The sequence below is a fragment of the Muntiacus reevesi genome, chromosome 13 (assembly GCF_963930625.1).
Source record: "Muntiacus reevesi chromosome 13, mMunRee1.1, whole genome shotgun sequence".
Classification (NCBI taxonomy): domain Eukaryota; kingdom Metazoa; phylum Chordata; class Mammalia; order Artiodactyla; family Cervidae; genus Muntiacus; species Muntiacus reevesi.
The window spans coordinates 5,007,824-5,027,455 of NC_089261.1; the positions used below are offsets into that span (position 1 = coordinate 5,007,824).

General features: G+C 63.1%; 1 protein-coding gene across 1 annotated transcript; it reads right to left on the reverse strand.

Annotated features, from left to right (window-relative positions):
• Nucleotides 1-314: 314 nt before the first annotated feature.
• Nucleotides 315-9,679, reverse strand: CABP7 (calcium binding protein 7). The gene is made up of 5 exons (XM_065904761.1): nt 9,571-9,679; nt 2,503-2,646; nt 1,309-1,421; nt 878-1,031; nt 315-682 (listed from the first exon to the last, which is right to left on the reverse strand). The coding sequence occupies exons 1-5, from the start codon at nt 9,677-9,679 to the stop codon at nt 555-557; spliced, it is 648 nt and encodes a 215-aa protein (XP_065760833.1). The 3' UTR covers nt 315-554.
• Nucleotides 9,680-19,632: the final 9,953 nt, after the last annotated feature.

A 19,632-nucleotide genomic window follows, 5' to 3' on the forward strand; every position in this document is an offset into this window, starting at 1 on the left:
CCCTTCCTGAAAATCACCATTGATGGGGGGAGCCCTCTGGACCTCAGACTCCTCCTCTCTGAAATGGGCTGATTCTCTAGTGTGAGGACGAAGGCTGGCTTGAGTCTAGGGAAGGTCACAGGGAGGAACTCAGCAGAGGGCGGGCTTCCTCAGGCCTGCAGGGCCCAGTGCCCAGGAGACCCCGGCCTCGTCCCACTCCAGGAGGAGGCTCCTACCCCCTGCACGGCCCCGGTCACCCCTCAGGGACCAGGCTGGGCACACGGTGCCTCCTCCTGCCTCCGGGAGCCCAGCAGCTCCCGGGCCCTGCCCAGATTCCTCCTGTTAACGTCCCGGAGCCCCCCACCGCCCCGGACAGCGGGAAGAGTTGGTGCTAGGGGACAGCAGACCAGGGTGGGGCACGCAGGGTGCGGGCGGGGCCGGACCCTCCACGGCGGGGCCACGGCCCATGCAAGGCCCTGAAGGACACGCGGGGCGGCCCAGGGGCGGCGGCGGGGGCGGGCGGCGGGCGCAGGCGGGGCGGGGCGGGGCGGCCCCCAGCCCTGCGCACCAGGTGCCTATTTCATGCCGCTGCGCAGCACCTGGTTGGCCGCGATGAGCATGACGCTGATGATGAAGGCGATGGCGAAGGCGCAGATGAGGCTCTTCCGCACGCACGTCTGGCGGATCTGCTGGTTGGAGCAGGCTGTGGCCGCCGCCACCGGGGAGCAGCAGAGAGACAGAAGGGACAGCCAAGCGATGGACTCAGGGGCCGCCTGCCCTTCCGCACGGGGCGCGTGGAGGCGCGGGTCTGGCGTAGACGAGGAGGGCCCCTAGCGCTCCCCACCCCCAGCCCGGGTTCCGCCCCTGCCCCGCCCGGGGGCCCCGGGGGCTCACTCACTCTCCACGTCCACGGGGCACTCCTCCGCCGTGCCCAGGTGGCTCTCCTCCTCCGTCATGATGATGTTCTCGATGTCCTTCATGGACAGGTGCTCACAGAAGGTGTCATAGAGCAGTCGCTTCAGCTCATCCACGGTCAGCTTCTGCATGTCGCACTTGGGTGCGGGGGAGACATGGTGCTCTGGCCACGCCACCACAGCCACCAACACCGTCCCCATCCAGCCCCTGCGGCCACACAAGCCGGCGACGAGCCTCTAGGCCCCAGTGGGCTGGGAACCACTCACCCCTCTCCTTGAGTCCTCGACCCAGTGGCTTCCCCAGGGAAGCCCTTGGCCCAGGGGACAAGCCTGGAGGCGTCGCTGCCCCCACTTTACAGCGTGGGCCCGACCCTTCGATGGCCCCAGTACAGCCCTCCAGTCACCCAGGGCGTACCTTCCAGAAGACGGTGTCAAAGTCAGTGCCGTGGAACTTCTCCGGGATCCCCGAGGTGGAAAGCTTGGGTCCCAGGAGGGTCACAAACTCCTCAAAGTCCACCTGGCCGTCACCTGGAGCGGGCAGGGTCCCGGTTAGCTGGGAGGCCGCACCTGGGCGCCGCGGGCCACGTGGGGACCCAGGGAGCCCCTCCTCGGAGCCTCACACGCCAGGCTCCGGACTGACGCTGAAGCCGCCGAGTGTGCGGAGGCCCCACATGACAGGTGTGTGTGTGGGCTGGGGTGCGGCAGGCGGGCCCTGACTGGCCTCGCCCGTGGGAGGCATGTTTCACCCCGAACGCTGCTGCCCGGAGCAGGTGTAGGGCCGACATCCTCCCCCCAGCACACAGGAAAGGAAGCTCAGGGCGGGGAACCAGCCGCGCGCCGGCCCTGTGGGGGAGGGGAGGGCGTGGGAGGGCCGGAGGAGACTGGGAGGAGAGGACTGGGCCTTCCTGGTGCTCACGAGGTTTTCCTTCACTGAAAGCCAGATGGCAAATACAACTAATGATTTTTTTTTGGTGATGGGAACTGGCATATTAATATATTGTTTAGTCGCTCAGTCGTGTCCGATTCTTTGCAATCCCATGGACTGTAGCCCACCAGGCTCCACTGTCCATGGGGTTTCCCAGGCAAGAATACCAGAGTGGGTTACCATTACCTTCTCCAGGAGATCTTTCCAACCCAGGGATCGAACCCCATCTCCTGCCTTGTAGGCAGATTCTTTACCACCGAGCCACCAGGGAAGCCCATTTAAATATTCTTACTTTTCTGTACTTTAAAATTTTCTTGGGGACTTTCCAGTGGTTAGGACTCCTTGCTTCCACTGCAGGGGGGACGAGTTGAACCCCCAGTTGGGGACCTAAGATCCCACAAGCTACAACACGGCCAAAGAAAGAAAAATTCTTGGAATACAGAGGTACAGAGTTTCCAACTTCTTGGGTATAGCTGGGGCTGTCACACTCTGTCTGGCCTCAGCCGTCCAGCTGAGAAATGGGGCCAGACCCGGCTGCAATCTGCCATGGGCTTGGGGCTGACCCGGAGTTGTGAGAGTGAAAGGACCCCTGTGGACTCAGTCCTGGCGGCTCAGGGTCCAGACTCGGCTCCCCGGTGCCCCCCACAGGTGAGGGCTGAGGAAACAGGCAGGGGCGCGGCTCACCGTCCATGTCCAGCCTCTGGATGATGACCTCCAGCTCCACCTCGTTGGGCATGTAGCCCAGGGAGCGCATGGCCGTGCCCAGCTCCTGCTTGGAGATGAAACCATTGCCATCGCGGTCGAAGACTTTGAAGGCCTCTCGGATCTCTGGGGGAGGGGCAGAGCCGGTCAGGACCTCACCCCTGTCCCCGACAGCCCCCTCCCCAGGCCCCCGGGATCCCAGACCCCTCCACCTGAGCCTGGGATAGACTGCCCCCACCGCCCTGACCCTCACCACCGTCTGGAGACCCTGCAGGTCTGGTCAGAGACAGTCGGTGGGTGGCCCAAGAGTCCACTACAGCTCTGCCTCCCTGGAGCTCGGGGCAGGCCAAGCTCACAGCAGTGGAGCCGGGGGGCGGCAGTGATGAGACCGCCCCGGGGTCTTGGGCTCCGCGTGCCAGGCTCCCACAGCCTCTCCAGGCGTGCTCACAACGACCCCGTGTGGCCGGCACCACGGAGCCTGCTGTGCAGGGGAGGACTCGGGCGGGAGCCGGTCCTCCGTGAGCTGCCAAAGGCTTCCCGCCCACCCCCGCTCCTCCCATCCTCCCCCCACTCCTCCCATCCTCCCCCCCATCCCCATCACACTTCCTCCCCAGGCTCAGCTCGTTAACACCGGCCAGCACTCGTTAATGGCGGCCGCAAAAGGCAGCCGCAGCTCCGGGCTAACAGCTGGGCGCAGACTGCCTCCCGGAGCCCAAGATTTGGGGGAAGACAGGCTGGATGGAGGCGCCTCGGCAGGCCCAGGCCAGCTGAGGTGTGGGGGTCACTCCCCCCGACCACCACATCGTATGGAGGGGGAGACAGCCCCGAGGAACCTGGGTGACTCGGGTGCAGAGCGAGGCACGGGGCTGGGAGCCTGAGAGGCAACCCGAGGAGCGACCTTGGGCCAGCCTCAGTCTTACCCACAGTAAAATGGGCAGTCGTGGTGTGAGGTTTTACCAAAGATATCCAGGAACGGTTGAGGGTTGAAGGGTTCTAAACTGTCCCCGTTCACTTTTCCACCTCTGTCTCTGGGCTTGCTGTCCCTTCATTGTTACTCAGCCCCAGAAGGGTCCTACAGAGCACCTCCCGTTGTGTGGAGGGTCTCTCCGTCCACTGTCACCCCGCTCTGCTTAGGTTCCCGGGGGTCTCCTTGTTCAGTCTGCAGGCGGAGGGGAGCTCACGCGTGCAGGTGTATTTGGAAGGAGAGGCGTACTGCATACCTGGAAAGTGAGGTCTAGGAGGCTAGGTGGCCACTGTGGGGGTCTGTGAGCCCCTGAGACTGACCGTGGGATCCTGCACCTTGAGGTCAGTCCCTGATCCTGCTGGACCCACTAGAGCCCAGAAAGGGTGGCCTTGTGTCCCAAGCCACAAAGCAAGGCGGCTGCGGCCGAAGCCCCAGACTTCATCAGGTTCATCCCACCTGGCGTCTGCACCCAAGGCCTGAAGGTTCCAGCTGCCACGCAGGCCAGGCAAGTTTCCGCAGGCCTCACCTGAGCTGCCTAGGCCCCCAGACCCTCTTGACTCTGGACTGCCACCCCCCCCAATCCTAGGTACGGCCTGAGAAACCAGTCTCCTAACCAGTGGCCCCTTGACCAGAGGAGCAGCTTGGAAGGGAGAGCTGGGCCAGGCCAGGAACTCCTGTAAACCCTGGACTCGGGGAACTCCAGGCCAACGCCCACTTAGAATTTCCCTGGGTCATCGAGAAGGTCGCGAGCCCCCCACCCCCAGAGGTGTGTGAGCAGAGGACCAGCAGTTCCAGCGCTGCTGCAGGGGTTCCAGTCCCCTGGGAGTCCTGGGTAAGAGAGGAAGACACTGGCATTGCAGCCAGGCGTTGTGTGCCCGACCCTGCACACACACACACACACACACACACACACACACACACACACTTAGGTTTTTGGCTGGCTCTGTTGGCCTCCTGACCCAGCCCCAGGCTCCTGAACTCCAGCCCTAGGGGCCCTCTCAGTCCAGGTGGGCACCAGGGCTGCTCCCCCTGCAGCCCTCTGAACGTGAGGCTCCTTTTGCCTGCAAAGCTTGTCCCCTCTCCATGGCAAACTTTGATACATCCCTGGTTCCTAGCAAGGATGGACGGCATCACCTCCCTTCCTGCCCCCGCACAGACCCCTTCCCCCAAGGATTCCTTCCTGACCACGCTGGACTGTGAACTATAAGATGCCATGAGCGCAGGGATGGGTGGGTCTTGTTCACCACTGTGTCCTGTGACCTGGAAGGGTGCAGTCATCCAAACTGAGCCGTTTGCTAATAAATGGTTAAATGAATGACTGATTCAGGGACCCCCTCCTACATCTGGAGCACGCACAGAGGAGCTGAGCAGAAGTTCATGGTCCACGTGGTGTGGGGCCACCTCTCAGAACCCATTTACTCTTAGTTTACAAACCATCCTAGTAAGGGCAAGTGTTAGCCAGAGGCGGGGGGCAGGGGGAGGCTGGGGTGCCGCCTGTCCTCTCGTGCAGCCCCTAAGGACCCCCGCCCCCCATGGGCCACCACAGAAGAGGGATCAAGCCAAAGTCAGGCGGAGGGAAATCACCCTCAGATGAACCATCCTCAGACGCCCAGGTCAGGGGCTGGTTTGGGGAAGTGGGAACCCAAGGAATGCACCCCATCTTTCTGGGTCTGCAGTTGGGAGATCTCATGGTGGGATGGCAAAACTGCAGCCTCATAGCACAGTGGTGCTGCAGTGGGTGCTGGCTCACTCCCCTGACTTCCTCCTAGAAGTCCTGAGAAAATACACGCACAGGGGGCAGAGCAGGTCAATCTTGGGGTGCGCAGGCAGGCGACAGTCCCAGAGGCATGCCTTTCTCAGGCAGGACTAACCTCCCAAGACCGCTGGGTCAGTCCAAACGCCACCACCTCCCCTTCCACGTGTCCCCTTAGCCACCCCTCCCTGGCACGCCCGCTCATGCCTCCATCTTGCTGTGTCCTCAGCCTTGCTCAGAGCAACGACCCAGCCCCTGCTGATTCCCCGAGGCCAAGTTCTGGGATCACCTTCTCAGCTGGAGAATCAGCACTAAGTCACACAGATTTGGGTCAGATCCCAGCTCTCCTACGTCCTGGCCAGGTGCCCTCGGGTGGGTGTTTGCTCACCTGTACAATGGGGCTGCAGAAACGAATAAACAGGAAAATCAAGCATGTGAGAGCTTGGCTGGGCCAGGTCTGGCTCAGAGCAGGATGCTATAAATCAGAACACCCCAGATGTTCCGGCAGAGCCGGAAGGAGAAGGGAGGTCTCAGGGAGCTTCGGACACCAGGCCAGCCTTCCTGTTTGCTGGTACCAGGACCTGGAGGCCTAGGGCTTGGAGTCTGGCCTTGCTGCTCAGCAGCCAAGAGACCTGGACATGGCACCTCCCTCTCTGAACCTCCACAGACTCGTTTGTGAGCTGAGAAGGTGACTCTTGCCCCATCCTGGAGACCTGGACGCTGCTGGGGGCTCCCAGAACAGGGTGGGCATCACGGCTTGCCTGTTGCTGCTGCTGCCATTGACACAGCCCAGCGGGGCGCGTTTCCCCGAAAGCCTCACTCTGTTCCTGCCCCAGGAGGCTGGGGGAAGCCTGCCGCGCTCCATCTTGGCATGGGGACGCCTGGCCCGGGCAAGGGCTGGCAGGGCCTCTGAGTTTCCAGGCCGACACGGGTCCCTTCCTGCTGCCTCCAGCCTCTGCCCTCAATCCCTCCCCTGACCCGGGGAGCTGCGTCAGGGCCAGACTCCCCAACCAGCCCCACAGGAGCCGGAGTCCAGAGAAGGGGTGTGTGGGCTGGAGGTCACTTTCAGGGGGCAGAGTGTGTCCTCTGCGGTGACGGCTCCTCTCCGCGGCATTGGCCCTGCGCCCCAGCACTTCGGCCTCCCTGAGCTTCTGGCCTGTGCGGCGGTGCCTGCTGGGCTTGCAGGAAAGACGGGCAGGAAAGGGGACCCCTCTGTACCCAGAATGCCCCGTTTGGCCATGCAGTGCAGACTCCACTGACTGTCTGAGCAGGTCAAGTGCCCAGCCCAGGCCCCTGTCCTGGTGGGTGGCTGCCTGTCCATCTGTCTCCCTCCTCCTCTCTCTGAGGGAGGGCCTGCTGCTCCCCAGCTCCCACCCTCAGGTGCTCAAGTCCGTCGATGCCACTGGGGTCAGCCTCAGTGCTGCCACAGGCCTGGCAGGTGGGGGGCCGTGCAGTGTGCATCTTGGGGAGAATCTGGGGGATTCTGTCCTCCACTTGAGGAGGGCCAGGGACCTGGGCCAGCTCTGCCCAGCCACGTCTACCCACCCAGGGGTCCCCAAGCGCGTCCACAGACCTTCAAGGCCCTTTCCACCCACCCCTTCCCCGAGCCTGCCTTTCTGGCCCGGTCCCCTGCGTACCGCGTGTTCCTTCCTCGTGGGCTTTCTACGATTCCCTCTCCCCGCTCCTTAACCTCCCCACTGCTGCCCTGGTCTCCGAGCCCCCACTGAACCCTGTGCCAGCCCCTCCTGTGCTGAGCATTTCCATCATGTCCTCTGTCACTTGCGGCCCTGGGGAGGGCCAAGGCCAACCCCTTTTTACAGATGGAGAAACTGAGGCAAGAGAAGCAAGTGGTTGCCTGAGGTCACTCCATAAATTGAGGGAGCAGAGATGTGGACCCTCACTGCTTAGCTAGGAAGCCGTCACCTTAAGCCAGCACTCTCCACCTCCCTCCCCCGTCCTAACCGCCCCCTGGATCTCTGCAGGCGGGCATGTACTGTCTGCAGCGTCTCATCCCAAGCTGCTGGGCTCGCTGTCCTCAGCACAGGTGGCTCGCCCACCAACGGGCGTCCCCCAGCCGAGGCCTGGGTGGGACAGGAGCACTGACAGGCCGTTGGGGAGGTGGACGGGGCAGAGGGGGACTCTGTGCCATGGGTGGTCACCCTTCCCACCCAGCCCTTGGCATCCAAGGACCACAGGCCTGCAGAGCCCTGGTCTCCTCGGAGGAGGGCTTCCAGAGTGCCTGCAGCCAAGAAGGGGGTCGATCACAGAGGACTTCCTGTTCTCATCCTTGGCTGCCCACAGGCTGCCCCAGACGGGCGGGGACCGCCAAGCATCTACAGGCATCATCTGCCTCCCTCTCCCTCCCAGGGAGAGCCCTGCCCTTCAGATGTCCCCTGTGCCAGGGCCCCCTGCTCCACAGGGCCCGGGAGAAGGGGACGGGCGAGGAGCAGGCAGTGCGTTTGGCGTGGCTGGTGACTAACACTCCTGGGCTCCTGCCAGCATGTCCGCCATGCGGTCCAAGGGGAGCCTGCGGGCTCCTTGCCCCTGCACTGCCCGCCCTGTGCCCTGCTCACCCCTGCATCCCAGCCTCCTCCCACCTCTCCCCTTCCTTGGGGTCTGTACTCCAGGGCTGGGAGATCAGGAGAAGAGGGACCAGTGAGGCCCCAGCAAGGCTGCCAGGGGCATGGTGGGATGTTGGGAGCAAGAGGAGAGAATGAGATGAAAGCTGCCTGGGGTGCGGGGGGGGCAAAGTGTACCTCTGCCTGATTGGCCAGAAGGGATGGATGAGGGCCTGTGGAGGGGGGAACTCTAAGAGGTTTGGAGTGCCCGGGGCAGGAGAAGACAGTGTTAGGGCAGAGACAGCTAATGCCCCATCCCCTGCCCTCTTGCCCCTCACTGTACCCCCTCCTTTTCCTAGGCCCTGGATGAGACTCTGGTTCCCGGGCTTCGGCCCAGACAGGGCACAGACTTGGGCTTTGGAGTTCAAGGCCAGAGACCCAGTAGCAGTACCCATCCATCTGTCCTGCCCGCAGCAGACACCAGACCCCATTCCCACAGCTCTCCCAACCTCTGGCGGCTTTCGGGGGGACGTGGTGAGAAGCAGGTGGCTCATGGTGGTGCAGTGCGGGCTTGGGGGTGGGGGTGCCTTCTCCCCTTGATCTTCCCCCCGGATCCCTTCTGACTCCCTCAAGATCTGCTCCCTCCAGGGCTTGGGGGTGCGGCTGGACCTCTCTCCGTGGCTTGTGCTCCCACCGTCACCCCTGACTTCACTGGTGTCTCAGCTGTACCCCGCAAAGGCCCTGTTGAGCCCCAGATCTCAGAGACCCTTGGCCCTAAGGTACCTGAAGAGAGGCCCAGCCTCTGGGTGATCGCAGGCCCTCCCCCAACAGCAGACAAGCAGATACCATGGGGCCAAGACCCCCATCAGCCCAGAGCCCCTCACTCCACTGCCAGCCGCCCCCAGGAGGCCTTGGGGAGACCTGAGCCCCTGCCCCAGTCCTGTAGAGAAATAGCTGCAGGCCCCAGGGGTCTCACCGCTGCCCAGAATTCTCAGTCTGAGGACACCGGGCTCTGCCATCTGCTCTGATCCTGCCCAGCCCACTGCCCGAGGTCCCCATTCATGTCCAGAGGTGGAGGGACTCGGGGAACAGATCCGGTGCGTCCCCCTCTGCCTTTCCCTACCAGGCTTGGTTATCGTGACCAAGCCGCCCAGTCTGGCCACTTGTTGTCGCCACTGCCTCCCCGGCTGCCTTCCCGGCGCTCGGGGCTTGGGGTCCCCGCAGGGCTGTGGGGAAAGGGCTACGGGGCCCGCAACAGGGGCTGGGGGCCGCCCGGCAGCCGGCAGGAGCAGGGCAGGCGCCCGCTCCCCTTCTCTGGCTGCCCGAGCAGATTGGATTTTAAAAGCGACACGAGCGGAATGTCAATGCGAGTGCAGAGCCGCGGGCGGGCGCCGCCGAGGGGATCAGGATGCGGGCGCTCCGGTGGCCGGCGCTGGAGGGGGTGCCTAGCTCAGACCCCCAACCCAACCCGCTGCGTTGCCGCACCGTCACCGCGGACTGCGCGGCCCCGTGACCCCGCTGCGGGGCCCGGCAAGTTTCCGCAGCGCGGGGGACCACGCGGCGGAGGCTGGGCCGGCCCTTCGCCTTCGCGACCCCCCACCGCGGCGCCCAGGGGTGCGACCTGGTCTGGCCTCCCCGCGCAGCTGTTCGCTGGAGCGCCCAGCTGGCAGGCGGCACCCGCAGACAGCCCCCCAGCCCCTGCGCCCTTACGCCCGCGTTTCACCTGGGCGCACAGGTAGGAGGGCCGGCGGCGGGGGTCCCGGCGGGGCACTCACCTTCCAGCTCGTCCTCGGGGATGTCCACAGGGCGCTGTTCCGACAGCAGGTTGGGGACGGTGTAGATGCCCCGGTACATCAACGCCGCCGTCACCGGGTGGAACGGCATCTTGAAGGCTCCGCGCCCGCCCGCCCGCCGCAAACTTTGAGGTCGGGGCTCATGGGCCGGCGACGGCCCCGGGGGCGGCTGGAGCGGGCGCGGCGCGCGGCTGCGGAGGGCGGCGAGGCGGGGGGGCGCCCCTCCGAGGGCCTAGCGCCCCCGCGCCCCGGGCCGCCGGTCCATGCCGCCCCCTCCCTCGTCGGGCTCCCGGCCGGGGCCCCGCAGGGGCCGCGGGGGCGGCGCCGCTCGGGCCTCTCCGCTCGGGCCGCTGCGCGCTGCGCCCGCCGCTGCCGCTCCTCGGTGCCCCGCGCGCTCCGCGCTGCGCGCTGCTGGCCGCCCGCTCGTCCGCTCGCCGGCGCGGCCACCCGGCCCGCCGCTCCGGCTCTCGCCGCCTCCCCTGCTCGCTCGCTCGCTCGCTCCGTGTCGCGCTGGCTGCGCTCCCCGCCTCCCCCGCCCGCCGCTCGCCCGCCCCCTCCGCGCTTCCCCCCACCCTCCCCCCGCCCGCCCCTTCCCGCCACCCGCCCCTGCGTGGCCGCCCGAGCCCGCCGGGGGTTCCTTCACCCCTTTGGCCCCGGCTCCTCTTTCTCCCTACGGAGGCTCAGTCGCCCACCCCCACCCCAATACAAACCAAGTCCGCAGCCACCCGGATTAAATTAAGATGGGGTGGGGTGGGTGGGGGTGGGGCCCTTCCTTCCAGCCCCTTGGCTGGCCCCCACCTGCCTCGAACAGACAGCAGGGAGCCGAGGACCAGATACCAGGCAGCCAGCGGAGGTCTGCCCCCGCCCTGGCCCCTGAGTCCTCGAAGAGAATCACAGTGTTGGCGCCAGGAGAGGCTCCAGAGAGGGGAAACTGAGTCCGAGGAAGAAGGGCGTTGACCAAGGTCATGGGGCAGGGCCGGCTGGCAGGAGCTGGGGGTAGGTATCGGGCAGTCTCCCCTGCTCTGTGGCTGAGACCTGGCCCCTGACCTTGCCCCCCCAGCAGTGGAACCCCAGTCCTGGCTCCTTCCCAGATGCTCACCACCACTCAGCCTGCAGAGAAGCAGCCAGGCGGGGGAGGCCGTGGGGGACAGAGGTGGCTGGGAGCCTGTGGGGACTGCTCTGAGGGTCGGTCAGTTCACTTGGCTCCAGGTTAGACCCGGAGCTTATGCAGGGCTGTCCCAGGCCCCAGGGCACATGTGCCTGTGCAGTGAGGGGGCAGCACGTGTGTGTGCATGTTACACCTTGTTATCCACCAGGGCGTGTATGTGTGTTTTCAAGTCCACATGGAGATGGCCGCGTGCTGGGGGGGTGTGCGGCCACCTGCGTGTGCCAAGGTTGTGAGCTGGGAGACGAGGGCAGGAGCCCGTGGGCAGGTGGGGGACAGTGTGCAGCCTTTGGGTGTGGGCCTGTGTCCACAGATGTCCATGCATCTTCACAGGGCAGGGCTTGGCCCCCAGGCCTCACCATGGCCCCAGATGCAGACCCTGCCCCTGTTGTTCAGTCGCTCAGTCGTGTCCGACTCTTTGCGACCCCGTGGACTGTAGCATGCTGGGCTTCCCTGTCCTTTACTATCCCCTGGAGTTTGCTCAGATTCGTGTCCAGTGAGTCGATGATGCCATCCAACCATCTCATCCTCTGTCATCCCCTTCTCCTCCTGCCCTCAATCTTTCCCAGCATCAGGGTCTTTCCAGTGAGTTGGCTCTTTGCATCAGGTGGCCAGAGTATTGGAGCTTCAGCTTCAGCATCAGTCCTTCCATAGAGGCCCCACTGGAACCACCTCCCTCCCCTCTTTGGTCCAATCAGCCTTCGGCCCCAGGGGGAAAGCTGATTGCCATGGCCCTGCCGGCCCTGCCCTCCCCAGGCTGATTACATTTTACTGCTTTTTGTCGCTGATTAATCACAGCCTGGGGAGAGGGGCTCAGGGAGAGATGCCAACCTTGGCTGAGCTGGGCCGGGCCAGGCCTGGGCCCCAGCACTTCTCACGCCTGGTTGTGGACAAGGCTCCCAGGAGCATCTACAGCCTGCAGAGGAGCCAGGCAGGACTGCAGCTCTTGGTCTGTCTCCCCAGCCTCTGTGGGCCAGCGGGTACCCTTTAGGACCTGGGGCTGGGGGTGTGAGAGTCTTCAGAAGAGCCCTAGCTGAAGCCCTCTTCGTCCACCTGTCCCGGGTCTGACATCCCACCCTTAGAGCCGAGTGGTTTGCACTCCCTCAGTTCTTCTGCTGGAGCAGAGGAACAGGGAAGAAAGAGCCCGGCCCTCAGAGCCAGACAGACCAGGGGCTGCCGCATCTACCAGTCAGTCATCTCCTTTAACCTCCTGGGGCCTCAGTTTCCCTTGTGAAGTGAAGGTGGCAGTGCTACCCCCTGGGCAGTGGTGAGGATGGGGAGACGTTAACATTTGAGAGGTGCCTGGCTGGGCCTCCCTGTGTCTCTGAGGAGTTTCCTATTAGCATGAAAACTCCCCCACCCCTGCACCCCGAGCTATATGAAATAATAATAATTAGAGCTTCGACTTACTGACTGGGAGGGTGAGTGGCAGCGGCTAGCTCCTTTGGTGTCTACTGAGCGACCAGCTGGCTCCTCGGGACCCCCGAGCTGAGGGAGGGTGGGCTGGAGCCTGCCGAGGGGCTGGTGGGAAACGCGGCTCCTGGTGACTTTCCAAGTGGCTGTCACAGGGCATGTTGGTGCTGGCCTGACAGAGCTCCCACTGCATCCCTCCTGACTCCCAGGCCAAGAAGCTTCCAAGCTTACAAGAAGCTTAGGGACGGGCAGAAGCAGTCCCTAAGTAAATCAAACAAAAACCAAGTGGGCGGGCCTGCCTTGCACTGCCTGCGCATCTGTGCTGAGGGATGGTGTGGGTGTCCTCTGGAGACATGGGCCTCCCTCCAGGCCTCAGCCTGGGTCTGTGACCATCTCTTGGCCAGGCTGCTCCCTGGGGCAGGATTCCACGAGGCTGAAGGGACAGGACTCACCTGGTGTATAGCAGCAAGGGATTATAGCCGTGAGGTCATGGAGCACCCCAGTGCCAGGGTCATCCCTGACCTCAGGCCAGTCTCTGTCCTCTCCCCTGGTGCAAAGTCATGGCCCGTGGAGCTGGCTGTGTGTCCAGGGAGTCTTCCACATGCCGCCAGCTGCACCTGGGCCACACTTTGGCTGTGCCTAGGACCTGCACAGAGTCCTCTAAGACTCTGAAGGCAGTTTGGCCATGCCCCCAACTCATGGTCAAGGGCACCCCCATTCAGGGAGCCCAAGGGACCAGGTTGGGTCATGGTGGGGTGGCAGGGCTGGGGTTCAAGTTCAAGGCAGGAGCTGGGTAGGGATGTGATGGGAGTCAGGCTCTGGGTCATCTGCTCTCTCTGCCCTTCCAGGCTCAGAGGAAAGCTTCCTCCTTCGGGAAGCTTCCTCGACCTTCTCGGCCTTTCGTGGGGCAGCCCCTGGGTGCCAGGTCCTGCGAGCAAGCCAGGCTGGGAGTCAGATGAGTCAGATGAGGGAGCGGCTTGTCCAGGGGGCTCAGAGAGCAAGCGCCGGAGGACAAAGCTCACTGCCTGATGAAAGGGAGGTGCGGTGATGGGGGTGGGGGAAGGAGGGGTTTTTCACAGAGGAAGATCATAGAAACAGGGCTTGAAATTTTCCTGACAGGGCGGGGGGCAGGCAGTGCCAAGAGCAGTAAGAGCTCCACATGGAGACCCCAGAGCTGGACCTGTGCCTCTGGGTGTCTCTGAGCCTCAGCTTACACACCTGTTAAATAGGAACACATCCAGCCCCCAGAGTGAGTGTCTAGATCCCGGGTGCTGAACACGGTGGCTGAGGATGGAATATGGTGGCTCTTACTCCAAGCCAAAGGAACTCCAGGAGGAGGAGCCAGGCTGGGCAGGAGCTCAGACGTGTGAGAGGACCACTCCCCCACTCAGCTCTGGAGGGCAGGATCCGGGGGGTCTGCACCCCCCAGATCTGAGGGCCTGATCCAGGGCTAGGCTGGGCTTGGGAAGGTGGCAGGGGCTGGGCGAAGATCTGCTTAAAGGATGAATGAGAGGATGAATGAATGAACGAGCGATAGCACGCCAGCCCACCCGCCCTTCGGCGCTGCAGCCCCGTCCTCTCCTCTGCACGTCACAGGGGAGCAGATGGCGAGATCGCAGGGTGTGAATTGTGTCTGTCGCTCCCCCATCTGGGGAAGGTGCCACTGTCATCACACCGCACTCCCTGGGGTGCTACCCGGAGACTCGTGGGCCCTCCAGAGGGGAGTCTCCAGGGACTTCCCCCACTAGTCCTTGGCTCAGCGTCCTGGAGACCCTGGGAGAGGTGACCCCTCCCCCACCCCCAGGACTCTGGAAGGATCCACCAGGCAGGGAGGCAAGATGAGAGAAGTGGGGGCTTCCCCAGGCAGAAGCTGGAGGCTTCCCCTGCCAACCCGGAGACTGCAGCCCTCTGCTCCCAAAGCCGGCATGCTCCCCAGCATCCTGTCTCCACCCACATTCAGAACCAGGGAGAGCTCCACCACACGGGGTGGAGCTGTGCAGGGATCTGGGAGGCCCTGAGGAGGTATGAACCCATTGTCCAGGGCAGGATATCAAAGTGGGTGGAGGGCAGGCATCGCGTGCAGGGTTTTGCCTGGACCGCTGACCACGGCCCTGCCCAAACTCGGGACCTACTGGGGGACGCTGGTCGGGGAGGGGCACTCCAGGGAGGCCAGAGGCTCTGGCCTCTGCTCCTTGGCTAGGGAACAATATTGTTCCAAGAACCCGCTGGGGACAGTGTGTAGAGGTGGATAAAATATTCATCGTCCGGGCAAACTCACACGGTCACTTAATGAATAATGGAATTTGTCGACCTGCAGAGGCACACCCAGCCACACGGCGCGAGCAGGCCCAGGCCCAGAGGCCCCTGTCTGCTCTGATCCTGCCTTTCCCTGGGCACCCTCTGTGAGCTCCCAGAGGCCAGCTCCTGCAGGTGACAAAGGTGTATAGGACAGAGCAGGGGGCAGAGTCCATGAGAGGGAAACAGGGTGGAAGGGACAGGACTTTAAAACTGTTGCTTCCTGAGATCAGCTCGATGATGGAACAAAGAGGACTGGACTTGGAGTCCAGTGTGCCTGGGGTGAAACCTGGCTGCTGTTCTGGGCCCGGGGTATGACACCCTGCTGTGCCTCAGTCCTGGCACACCCCGTGCTGGGACATGCTGAGAGGCTGGACCCTGAGAGCCTCGCTTTCTAGCTGTTACACCCCTCTGAGCCCAGGAGAAGCCTGAGAGGCAGAGGGAGGCATGGCCACAGGAGCAGAGAAGCTTCTAGTCCTCGGGCCTGGCTTTGATGTCAAAAGGCGCAAAAACCTGGCTGGGGAGAGACGGACACAGGCACTTCCCCCCACCTCACTCTCCCCCAGAGTCTGCGTGGCTGGGCCCTGGGCGAGGGTACTTTATTTAGTTTTTTAAAATATTTCTTTCTTTATTTGACCGTGCTGGGTCTTAGTTGCAGCATGTGGAATCTAGTTCCATGACCAGGGATTGACGCCGGGCCGTCTGCATTGGGAGAGTGGAGTCTTAGCCACTGGCAAGACCACTAGGGAAGTCCAAGGGAATGCTCTTAAAAAGCTTCCCAGGAGTTTCCGAGAGTGAGAACTCTAACTCTTAGAGCTCTTAGAGCTCCACGGAGGAAGGTCTGGTCTGGGAAGCTGAGTGTGGGTAGGGGCCAGAGGAATTGGATGGTGTCGCTGCCCAGGATGGGACGGCACTCCTGCCCCGGGTCCCCTTGGGCTGTGGTCTCCCCCTTGGGGCAGGCTGCTGGCTGGCTGGGGCATCAGGGGCCCAGCCCCCGCTCCAGGCCCGCTTCCTGAGTGACAGCTGTGGCAGCTGGCGGGAGACAGGCACGAGGCCACTCCTAATTGCTCTGGGCTCCCGGATCCCTGCCTCAGTCTGCTGCCTCTGATGAGACGCTAGACCGATCTGCCCAGGGCGGCCGCTCCTCTAGAAGAGACCCCACGTCTGGCTGGCCTGGGCATTGGCCCTGTGGTGGGGGAGGGGGGAGAAGGAGGCTGTCCCTCCTTGCAGGGTGTGGCCCCCTCTGGGCAGGGTGAGGTCCTTTCCGCTTTTCTCTTTTCTCGGTGTGACATTAAAGAGCTTGGTGTCAGCTTCCGTTTGCATGAGGGGCTGTTCAAACAGTGAAATGGCCAATGCTGTGGGTGGGCTCTGTGGCCTCACGTGGCACACCCTGCCCATGCCAGGGGGCCGTGACCTGTCCTCTGGGATCAGACCCGAGAGAGAGAGAGAGAGAGAGAGAGAGAGAGAGAGAGAGAGAGAGAGTGTGACCTCGGGCCAGCTGTTGGGAATAAGGGCAGCTGCATCCCAGGATGAACACGGAAGGAAGATGGTGTGGGCAGCACAGAGCCGGGGTCCAGGGCAGAGCACACAGGTTCGCTCTTACCGCTCCGCTGGTGTCTCAGAGGGGCCCTTGTGATGCTGGGACCAGCAGTGTTTAGCACACTCCCTGGGCTGAGTTCTCAGGCTGGCGCCTGCCTCCCTGTCTCCAGCTGCCCGGGGCCCACCCCACCACCCCACCCCCCACCCCAGCCCCTGCCCCTCTCCTGTTGCGGAAGCACCTTCAGAGCAAGGGCTGGACATCAAAACACTGAGCCCTCTGGTTTCTCCAACAGGGTTCTCAGATCCTGACGTCTCAAATTCTTTCTCAGGAGAACCAGATTCATTCCCCGACTTCAGTCATCCAGCCCAGCGTTTATGTTTCTCCGTGTGTGAGCTGGGGGCTTCCCCGGTGGCTCAGCTGGTAAAGAAGCGCCTGCCAATGCAGAAGAGGCAAGAGACAAGGGTTCGATTCCTGGGTCGGGAAGATCCCCTGGTGGAGGGCATGGCAACCCATTCCAGGATTCTTGCCTGGGAAATCCCAAGGACAGAGGAGCCTGGTAGGCTATAGTCTATGGGGTCACAAAGACTCGGACATGACTAAAATGCATGCCAGGCCACGCGCGTGTGAGCTGCTGCCTCCACCTACCACCATGTGGTCTGGGTGGTCTGTGCTTGCAGCCTGTGCTTGCATACCTCCGGGGACAGGGAGCTCACTCACCCTCACCCCCCAGGCAGGGCCAGCACGTGCCTGTTCCCTGGGCTCTGGCTTTGTGCTCCAAGATCTCCCCTGCACTGAGACAAGACGCTGAGGCCCCGCCGCAAGGAGCCCCTGCTTGTCACCTGGGAGACGGACTGTACTGATCTGTGAGCAGCTCATCAGATAGCGGGGATGTGGTGTGAGGAGGGTACCTCGAGGCTGGGGGCAGAGGGCACCACGGAAGCAGAGAGAGGGGCCGGGGTTGGGGGCCAGGCTTCACAGGAGTGCTTCCGGCCCTTCCTCCTGGGACTCAGCCGTGCAGGTTGGCCTGGCGCTGAGACGCTGGGCCGTGAAACAGGGAGTCTGACCAGGGGGCCGTGGGGAAACGCCCAGGCTGGAGGCGCTGCCCAGACAGAAGCTGGTTTTGCATAAGTCCCTCCTGCCCTGGCCACTTCCGGTTCCGTCGGGAACTGGGCTGTGATCTTTCTGCAGTCCCCGATGTTGGGGGACAGGACGGGGGCAGTGCACCAGGACGCTGGGGGTGGTGGGTGCCAGGACTTCCTTCTGAGCTGCTGAGTTAGGCCTGCAGCCCTGGCCCCGGCCAGCGCCCTGCTCGAGGGCCCGCTAATGGGCCTCTGTGGCCTGAAGGGCCCCGGTCGTGTCGAGCCTAAGTGATGATAAAATCGACAGCAGTTTAATTGGTAATTTTAATCCTGGACAGAGGAGTAATGGCGTTACTAATTGGATCGTTAGAGATTTGTGCTTTATGGCTATGTAATTAGAGGAGCTATGGGGGGTCGGGGTGAATTGGGGTGTCATGCAGGGCCAGGGGCAGGGAGCATCCGTCCCCGACTGGGGCTCGGTCACCACTGGGACCTCTTGCTCTTCTTTGGCTCCTCCTGAGCAGGGCTCCTGGGGCAGCTGAGTGGGGTGGGGGGTGCAGGCCAAGGTCTGTGCATGCCCCTCCCAGACCTGGGGTTCCACTGAGTCGAGAGGAGAGGAGGACCCTCCAAGCTCAAAGCTCTGTTCCCTGTAGACAGGGTGGAGCGGCTCCATCAAGCCCAGCCCCTCCCTGGGCTCCCAGGGCTCTGGGCAGGGGAGAGAATCACAAAGTGTCTGCATTTTAGACTAGAAGGAATTCTCGGTCCTCTGGCCCTGCTCACTTCACAGGTGGAAAACCTGAGAACGAGGGACGGGAAGGGACAGCCTCGTGTGTGTGTCTGAGACTCGCCGGCCCTGGGCTCCAGCATTCGGTGGCTTTTCTCACCCTGTCACCCTGCGTCTGTGTGAAGGGACCGGTGGGCTGACAACCGGAGCATGGAGGGGGGCCGCGGGGGGTCCAGCCCCACCCCAGGCACTGGGGACAGAGTGGAGTGTCCTTTGGGTTGAGTTAACAAGAGGCTCCATCGATTTCTGGCCTTCAAAAAATATTTCTGGATTAATTAGTGAAGGAAAGAAAAAGGAAAAAAGAAAAAGGAGGGAAGCAGGACAGGTAGACCGTAGACAGAGGGCCTCTATCAAATGCCCCTCCCACTGGTCCCCCAAGCAAGCCCTGCTCACTCTCTTGTCCCAGGCGTGGTTCCCCCACCAGCCTTCCAACGGCACCCACCTGCTCTTGAAGGAGCCCAGGGTGCCTCTGTCTGCGCCTCTCTGCCCTCCACTTTCCCCCTTGCTCACCTCCTGCTGCTGCCTCAGGGCCTTTGCACTTGCTCTGTTGTCCGCCAGAAACGCTGTCTCCCTAGACACCGTCACTGCTCACTCCTTCAGGTCTTTACTCAAAAGCCACCTTCCTGATGGGCTTTCCTTGGCCCACACCATGCTGAAAAAGAAAACACACACAGGCAAGCCACACCTGTTCTCCCAGGGTCCTGCTTTACCACCCTGGCCTGCCCCTGCGCCCTGGGCTCCTTCAAGAGTAGGTGGATGCCGTTGGAAGGCTGGTGGGGGAACCACGCCTGGGTCAAGAGAGTGACCCAGGCTTGCTTGGGGGACCAGTGGGAGGGGCGTTTGATAGAGGCCCTCTGTCTGTGGTCTACCACAACCTAGCACGCTGTGGACTTTCTGTCCTTGTCTGTTGCTGGATTTGCTGGCGGCCGCATACCAGTGCTGTGACACAGAGCAGATGCTCAGACAGGGTTGTTGAATGCATGAGTCAATGGATGAATGAGGGAATGAATGAATGCAGAATTGGAGGCTCCCTACAGAGGCAGCCCTGGAAGGTGAGGGCAGGAGGTGTGGGGGTGTGTGGGTTGAGGGGAGCAGGAGGCTGACGTGAGGTAGGGTGGTGACTGAGGACCCCCCCCAAGTGTGAGCCTTCCCTGCTGCCCCCGTCCAGCATGGCTCCATCAGGAGACACTGACCTCCATCAGCAAATTACTCGGCAGGTGGGGGCCGGGGAGACAAGAGTCTTTGTCCTCCTGCCAAGAGCTCCACCGACCAGGTGCCAAGTGCCCTCCGCTTGTGGGCCATCCGCCGACCCACACTCCGCTTCAGGTCACCCCGTGGCCCACAACTGCCTCCTGTGTCCCCCACACACACAGGGAGTGGCTATCTCCCGGGGTGGGCTTTGGGACTCCAAGGAGACCCCTCCTCTGCTGGCCCCAGCTCCCTGTTCACAGGCAGGAGTGGGCGCCTGAAATCCCACCCTCAGTCCCAGGGTGGTCCCACCGGGGCGGGCGCCAGCCCACCCGCCTGGCCGGGCTGCCTCAGGCTTCGTGGTTAGGTGATGTATGGCCCGCTGGCCCTGCCAGGAAGTGACAGCGGATGGATGGGCAGCGATGGGCAGCGCCGGGAGGGGGGTGGGCTTGGAGCCAGGAGCAGGAGCGGGGAGGCGCCTGGCTCTGGAGAAAGTGGTTCCCGGAACACCACCCTCCCTGACCGCCGGCAGGACAGGGAGCAGTCTTTCGCCTGGCTCCCACACTCTGGTCCTCGGGGA